The sequence below is a fragment of the Pantherophis guttatus genome, chromosome 4 (genome assembly GCF_059756535.1).
Source record: "Pantherophis guttatus breed Tessera chromosome 4, ASM5975653v1, whole genome shotgun sequence".
Taxonomy (NCBI): domain Eukaryota; kingdom Metazoa; phylum Chordata; class Lepidosauria; order Squamata; family Colubridae; genus Pantherophis; species Pantherophis guttatus.
In genome coordinates this window covers 11,571,286-11,579,827 of record NC_142066.1, presented here as the reverse complement: position 1 = coordinate 11,579,827, position 8,542 = coordinate 11,571,286, and the positions used below count along the sequence as shown (strand labels likewise).

General features: G+C 49.8%; 1 protein-coding gene across 1 annotated transcript in view; it reads left to right on the top strand.

Annotated features, from left to right (window-relative positions):
- The first annotated feature begins 355 nt into the window (after positions 1–355).
- LOC117660350 (long-chain fatty acid transport protein 2-like) overlaps positions 356–8,542 on the top strand; it is a 29,829-nt gene continuing 21,642 nt past the window's right edge. Inside the window, exons 1-2 of the mRNA XM_087891745.1 lie at positions 356–433; positions 609–1,182. Of these exons, the coding sequence (XP_087747871.1) occupies positions 705–1,182 (478 nt within the window). The 5' untranslated portion in view covers positions 356–433; positions 609–704. The remainder of the gene's footprint in view (positions 434–608; positions 1,183–8,542) is intronic.

Genomic DNA, 8,542 nt, shown 5'->3' with positions numbered 1-8,542 from the left:
ACTATTGTAGCTAGTGATCATCAGATTGCAGAGAACTGCTGTAGTATAATGTGGCCCACTATAGATAGCAGCTCGAAAGAGGAGCTGATGACTGCTAGATCATTTGACAAACTAACTGAGTAAGCCTCATTCATGCATGCGCCTTTCCTTCATTTATATTGCAGCTGAATGTATCTGGTTTTTTTTTTTCCCTTTCTTGGTTAAATTGTGTCATCAATGTTTGTTTTGCAAAGGCCAGTGACCTTCCAGATTGTTAATTTTCATTAAGCATCAACTGTGCCAACAACTTTTTTCTCTCTCTCAGGACTTTGAGATCTAAATTGTGGGCACAAGGACAAAAGTTAGGCAGCACTGCATATAAGTATTCAGCCTCTTGCTGAAAAACACTATAACCTGTGTTATAGATGAGGAAGTTTAGCAACAGATGAGGAAGGTAAGGAACAAGCAGCATGCTGAGATTACAGAGCTGTCAGCATGCCATTCAAATTTTATTGGCTGGGGAACAAAGGTCCCTTCATTTAAGGAGCCTTGAGAAACTGGGTGGAGTGTGAGCATTGCATCTTTTTGATTATTCATCATTTCTCTTCTCTTTGCCTTCCGCAAAACAGAGCTTGGATAGATCTTGCAAACAGAGCTTGGATAGATCCTGCAATAAATCGGAATCCGATCTACCTCTTCCAAGATACCAAGCCTAAATCCCAACCATGCTGGATCTATACACAGCTGTCCTTGGGCTTTTGATTCTTCTGCCCTTGGTGGGAAAATTTTTCTTCCCTTATTTTTGGTTGGATCTGAAAAACCTGATTCAGTTCATACACATGGGATATCGATGCCACACATACATGAACCGCGTTCCCCCGATCACTTTCTTAGAAATCTTTTTGGCCAGAGTGAAGAAATATTCAGATAAACCCTTGATTCTCTTTGAAGACGAAGTTTATTCCTACCGAGACATTGATAGACACAGCAATCAGATAGCCAGAGTACTGAAGGACTATGTGGGGCTGAAAGAAGAGGATACCATGGCTGTTTTCTTCAAGAACATCCCTGCCTATATCTCAGTTTGGATCGGATTATCAAAGATTGGCTGTACTATGGCGTGTGTCAACTATAACATCCGACTCAAATCTCTGATACATGTGCTGAAATCTTGCAAGGCTAAAGTTCTTCTATCAACTCCAGGTGAGAGGATCATGTAGGAAAATGCTTCCATAGAAAATACCCTGTGTTCCCCAAAATAAGACATCCCCTGATAATAAGCCCAATCAGGCTTTTGAGCACATGGCAATAAGGCCAAGCTCTTATTTCAGGTTTCAAAAAAATATAAGACAGGTCTTATTTTTGGGGAAATACAGTAGTAAATATGTCATAACTACTGGTCCTTTCTCTCCTTTTAAAATAGAGTAGAGTGGAATGGAATGGAATGGAATGGAATGGAATGGAATGGAATAGAATAGAATAGAATAGAATAGAATAGAATAGAATAGAATAGAATAGAATAGAATAGAATAGAATAGAATAGAATTCTATTTATATTTATTGTTTCCTAGTATGACTTGATTGCTTATTTGTACCCTATGAATAAAATAGAATAGAATTCTTTATTGGCCAATTGTGATTGGACACACAAGAGATTTGTCTTTGGGGCATATGCTCCCAGTGTACATAAAAAGACAAGATACATTTGTCAAGAATCAGAAGGTGCAACATTTAATGATAGTCATATCATAATATAGACGCTATAGAGCACTGCACATCAGAACAACTAGACATAAGAACAGTTTTTTTTCCCCAAACACCATCACTCTGCTAAACAAATAATTCCCTCAACACTGTCAAACTAGTTACTAAATCTGCATTACTATTAATCTTCTCATCATTCCTATCACCCATCTCCTCCCATTTATGACTGTATGACTGTAACCTTGTTGCTGGTATCCTTAAGATTTATATTGACTGTTTTCCTATGACTATCGTTAAGTGTTGTACCTTATGATTCTTGACGAATGTATCTTTTCTTTTATGTACACAGAGAGCATATGCACCAAGACAAATTCCTTGTTTGTCTAATCACACTTGGCCAATAAAGAATTCTATTCTATTCACAGGGTACAAATAAGCAATCAAATCATACTAAGAAACAATCAATATAAATAATAAGGATACAAGCAAGAAAGTTACAGCTTTGCAGTCATAAGTGGGAGGAGATGGGTGATAGGAATGATGAGAGGACTAATAGTAATAGTAGTGCAGACTTAGTGAATAGTTTGACAGTGTTGAGGGAATTATTTGTTTAGCAGAGTGATGGCATTCAGGAAAAGAACTGTTCTTGTGTCTAGTTGTTCTGGTATACATTTTTTATGAGCTAAAACCTGGCCCTTTCTTGCACTTTAACATCTTTTAATCAGTTTCTATATGTTTGCTGTTTTAACTTGTGAGTCTCGTAAGTGAAATGGGCAGCTATATGAATTTAAATAAGTAAGTGAGTGGATCAGTCCATTGTAGTGCTCTTTTGGACACTAGTATTCAGACGGAAGCATCTTTGGGGCAGTACTTTGAGAAAGAAGTCTAGGGCAGTGATGGCTAACCTTTTTTCCCTCAGGTGCCGAGTAGTAGTACTTTCCCTCAGGTGAAAGTACACACACATGTGTGAAAGTGTGTGCAGGTGCACCCATAATGCAATGCCCCCATGCACTCTGCCCCCCTGCACATGTGCACACAACCTCCCCACACTGCCACGCCCCCTGCGCATGTGCATGAGACCCCCATGCTATCTCACACCCCACCCATGTGCGAGGGCCCCCACACACCCGTTTTTGGGCCTAGCAGGCCTACCTTAAGCCTCTGGAGGTTGGAAATGGCCGGTAGGCCTGTTTTTCACCCTCCCCAGGCTCTGGATGCTTTCTTGGAGCCTCCGGGTGGGTGAAAACAGCCTCCCCTGGCCCTACAGAGGCCTTCCAGAGGCTGGAAATGGTGCATTTCTGGACTTCCAGGAGGCCCATTCTTCGCTCTCCCAGAGCTTCTGTGTGAGCCCTGTACTTACCTGGCATCCAAAACGGGCTACGTGGAGACTCCTGGGAGGGGATGGACAGTATGAGTGTGGCTAGCCAAAAATCAGCTGGCCGGTGCGTGCGCATGCATGGTGGAGCTGGCCTAGGACAATGGCTTCCATGCCCGCTGAGATGGCTCCGCGTGCCACCTGTGGTACGTGTGCCATAGGTTTGCCATCACGGGTCTAGGGTCTTTACCGCACTTTGAAGTAAGGAGGTAATTTGCATTGCTATTTAATGAATATCCTAATTCTGGGCCTCTTTGATAAATCTGGATAATCAAGAGCTGTGCAATTATACCACAGTATAGAGATTTATATTGCTTGAAGATTCCCTATAGATATTGAAATGAGCATTGCTCATGAGAGAGCAAGGAAGGGAGAGGAAGATGGAGGGAGGGAGGGGAAAAAAGAGAGATTTGTATGAGTGTGTGTGTGTGTGAGAGAGAGAGAGATCGAGAGAGAGATTATGGTATCATGCTGCGCCGGTTGGAGGGGTTAGGGGTGGGGGGCACTGTGCTACGGTGGTTCTCCTCCTTCCTCTCTGACCATATGCAGTCTGTGTTGGCAGGGGGGCAGAGGTTGACTCCGAGGCACATAGTTTGTGGGGTGCCACAGGGTTCGGTCCTCTCGCCCCTCCTGTTCAACATTTATGTGAAGCTGCTGGGTGAGATCATCCGTGGCTTCGGGGTGGATTTCCATCAGTACGCTGATGATACTCAGCTGTACATTTCAACCCCAGGCCACCCCAATGATGCCCTTGAAGTGATGACCCGGTGACTGGAGGTCGTACAGATCTGGATGGGGAGAAACAAGCTCAGACTCAACCCCTCCAAGACCGAGTGGCTGTGGTTTCCGGTGTCCCGTCATAGTCAGTTGGTTCCATCACTGACTATAGGGGGTGAGATCTTGGCCCCCTCAGAGAGGGCTCACAACTTGGGTGTCCTCCTGGACTCACAGCTGTCTTTAGAAGACCATTTGACGGCTGTGGCCAGGGGGGCTTTTTATCAGGTTCGCCTGATCCACCAGTTGCGTCCTTTTCTGGACCGGGATGCCTTGCGCATGGTCACTCACGCCCTCATCACTTCCCGTCTGGACTACTGTAACACTCTCTACATGGGGCTCCCCTTGAAGAGCACCCAGAGACTCCAGCTGGTCCAGAATGCGGCTGCGTGAGTGATTATGGGGGCGACTCGATGTTCCCATGTAACACCGTTCCTGCGCGAGCTGCATTGGCTCCCGGTGGTCTTCCGGGTGTGATTCAAGGGGTTGGTCACCACCTTTAAAGCGCTCCATGGCATAGGACCTGGGTACTTACGAGACCGCCTTCTGCCTCCGATAGCCTCCCACCGACCAGTATGCTCCCACAGAGAGGGTCTCCTCAGGGTGCCGTCGGTTAGACAGTGTCGACTGGCGACCCCCAGGGAGAAAGCCTTCTCTGTGGGGGCACCTACCCTCTGGAACAAGCTGCCCCCGGAGATTCGTCAGATTCCTGACCTTCGTACCTTTCGCCGCGCCCTTAAAACACTATTATTCCATGAAGCAGGGCTGGCCTAAAATATTATTTTTAATGGGTTATTTTATTTATTAGATTTTTTTTTATACCGCCCCCTCTCCCGAAGGACTCGGGGCGGTGCACAGCCAAAGTTAAAAACATACAATATAAACAATTAAAATACGTTTAAAACAGAATTAAATCTAAGATGGCTCCCCAATTTAAAATGCCTTACCCATACCCCTATAAAAAGACGAATTTAAAATTTAAAAATTTAAAATTTCCACATTTAAAAAGGGGGAAGATTTAGGCCAGGCCAGCTTGATAAAATAGAAAAGTCTTAAGTGCGCGGCGGAAGGTGCGCAGATCCGGGATCCTACGTATCTCCGGGGGGAGCTCGTTCCAAATCGTAGGTGCCCCCACAGAGAAGGCTCTCCCCCTAGGGGCCGACAGCCGACATTGTTTGGCCGACGGCACCCGGAGGAGCCCCTCTCTATGGGAGCGTACTGGCCGGTGAGAGGCTATTGGTGGTAGCAGGCGGTCCTGTAAATAACCAGGTCCTAAGCCATGGAGCGCTTTAAAGGTGATAACCAGAACCTTGAAGCGCACTCGGAAGACCACCGGGAGCCAGTGCAGCTCGCGCAGGAGAGGTGTCACATGGGAACTCCATGTCGTTCCCATCACCACCCGCGCGGCCGCACTCTGCGCCAGTTGGAGCCTCCGAGTGCACCTCAAGGGGAGCCCCATGTAGAGAGCATTGCAGTAATCCAGACGAGAAGTAACGAGGGCATGAGTGACTGTGTGTAGGGAGTCCCGATCTAGATAGGGACGCAACTGGCGGATCAGGCGAACCTGATGAAAAATCCTCCCGGACACGGCCGTCACATGCTCTTCTAACGACAGCCGTGAATCCAGGAGGACGCCCAAGTTGCGAGCCCTATCCGTGGGGGCCAATGATTCGCCCCCAATAGTCAGCGATGGCATTAGCTGACTATATCGGGACGTCGGAAACCACAGCCACTCGGTCTTGGATGGGTTGAGCCTGAGCCTGTTCCTCCCCATCCAGATCCGTACGGCCTCCAGGCACTGGGACATCACTTCAAGGGCATCGTTGGGGTGATCCGGGGTGGAGATGTACAGCTGGGTGTCGTCAGCGTACTGATGGTACTCCACCCCAAAACCACGGATGATCTCGCCCAGCGGCTTTACATAAATGTTGAACAAAAGGGGCGAGAGGACCGATCCCTGCGGCACCCCACATATGAGGGGCCTCGGGGTCGACCTCTGCCCCCCTGTCAACACAGACTGCGACCGGTCGGAGAGAAAGGAGGAGAACCACCTTAGTACGGTGCCTCCCACCCCCAACTCTTCCAACCGGTGCAGCATGATACCATGGTCGATGGTATCAAAAGCCGCTGAGAGATCTAACAGAACCAGGACAGAGGAACAACCCCTGTCCCGAGCCCTCCAGAGATCATCAACGAACGCGACCAATGCCGTTTCCGTGCTGTATCCAGGCCTGAAACCCGACTGGAACGGATCCAGATACGACGCTTCATCCAGGTACTGGGGAAGCTGTCCCGCAACCACACTCTCAACAACCTTCGCCACAAAACGAAGGTTGGAGACTGGACGATAATTAGCCAATATTGCCGGGTCCAGGGAAGGCTTCTTGAGGAGGGGCCTCACCACCGCCTCCTTAAGGGCGGCGGGGAAGACACCCTCACCCAATGAAGCATTTATAATCCCCTGGAGCCAGCCTCGCGTCACCTCCCGGGAAGCCAGCACTAACCAGGAGGGACACGGGTCCAACAAACATGTGGTCGTGTTCAATCTACCCAGAATCCTGTCCACGTCATCTGGGGTCACAGGATCAAACTCATCCCAGATAACAGTCTCAAGACCTGCCTCCGTCACTCTCGCTGGATCTACCCAGTCAGAGTCCAGACCTTCCCGAATCTGAGTGATTTTGTCATACAGATACTGAACAAAGTCCTCGGCTCTTCCCTCCAAGGGGTCCTCCCGCGCTTCCTGGTGGAGCAGGGAGCGGGTCACCCTAAACAGGGCGGCCGGGCAATTATCTGATGACGCAATAAGAGCAGCAAAATGCGTACATTTTGCTGCTTTTATCGCCACTAGGTAAGTCCTAATATGGGATCTAACCAGTGTCCGGTCCGATTCAGAAAGACTAGCTCTCCAACTACTCTCTAGGCGTCTTTTCCGGCGCTTCATCTCCCTCAGCTCCTCGGTAAACCAAGGAGCAAGGCGAGATCCGCGCCGGGTCAGAGGCCGCAAAGGCACGACTCGATCCAGGGCCCCAGCGGCCGCCCTATCCCAGGCGGCCACTAGGTCTCCAGTCGAGGCGTGAGCCAGAACCTCAGGAATTGGCCCAAGCTCCGTCTGGAACCTATCAGGTTCCATCAGGCACCTGGGGCGGTACCATCTTATCGGTTCCGCCTCCCTGCAGCGGGGTGCCGCGGTACGAAGGTCAAGGCGAAGGAGAGAGTGATCCGACCATGACAAGGGCTCGATGACTATATCCCCTATCTCAAGATCACTCAACCACTGTCCAGAGACAAAAAGCAAGTCCAGTGTGTTTCCCCCAGTGTGCGTAGGGCCATGAATTAGTTGGGTCAGATCCATGGCCGTCATGGAAGCCATGAACTCCTGAGCCACCTCAGATGTCTCGCCCACGGACGGCAGGTTGAAATCCCCCATGACCATAAGTCTGGGGGTATCAACCGCCACCGCAGCAATAACGTTGAGTAGCTCAGGCAGGGTTGCTGCCACGCGGCAGGGAGCCAGGTACGTGATCAGCAAGCCCATCTGAACCCCATGGCCCCACTTCACAAGGAGGGACTCACAACCAGCTGTCTGAGGTACAGTGGTCTCCCTAGGCCTAAGGCCTTCTCTAATAATAACCGCTACTCCCCCGCCCCTCCCTTGTGACCTCGGCTGATGGAATGCGCGGAAGCCTGGTGGGCACATTTCTACCAGAGGGACCCCTCCCTCCGGGCCCAACCAGGTCTCCGTAATACCCGCCAGGTCCGCTCCCCCCTCCTGAACAAGATCACAGATGAGGGGGGCTTTATTTACTACGGACCTGGCATTGCACAACATCAGACGAAGGCCCGGGCCGTGAGGATCTGTGCAACCTGGCAAACGGGTGGAGCCTTGGGGGCCGGAGCACCCTACCGCTTGGAGACAGCGGGTGCGTGCTCCCTTAACATGATATGGCCCCCTGCTCCCGCCATATCTACCCCTCCCACTCACAGTACTGATGGTAAAAACACAGTCCGAACAAGCTCGACCCCCTCCATTGCCCCCGGGTCCCCCACCCGCCCCGCCGCGTGTCGTGGCCGGGCCTGACCCTCCCCTTGGTGGGTTATCCCCCAAACCCACGCCCCTAATTCCAATACCACCCCCCTCCCCCCTCCCCAAACCCCTTAAAAGATTAGACATAGACAATTTTAAAAAACCCCGCAACCCCCTCTTTGCGACATGCCACCTCTCGGGGTTCCAAAGCCCGTCATCGAGGTAGGCCCTCGATAGAGTGGAGGGCCAAGCCTGCGAGAGGGGGGAGTCTCGCAGACCAAGAAGCTCCGCTGATGAGTACAGTTTGGTCATAGTGGCTCGCCATGACCATATCCTAAGGGTCCTAAAAGGACAGGGAAGAAGGTAGGGAAATGGGGAATCTCACACATAATTCACAGGACCAAGTCCACTGTCCCCTCACAACAGAGGACACAGTCACATTCCACAACGACCGCAATCCAAGGGGGAAAATCGATCCAACCACCCTCTCACGGTGATTAGGTCAGCTGGTCCGCCCCCATTTGTGCTGAAGTGGCAGCAATAGAGTCAGTACAACCAGTGTCCAGGGATCAGGTCCAAAAAACCGCCCTCTCACGGCAGTTGGTCCGATGGTCGGACCTAAAATAACCTAAAACCAATTTTAGGTTATTTTAGATTATTGGCCAAACTATTTAATAATTTTA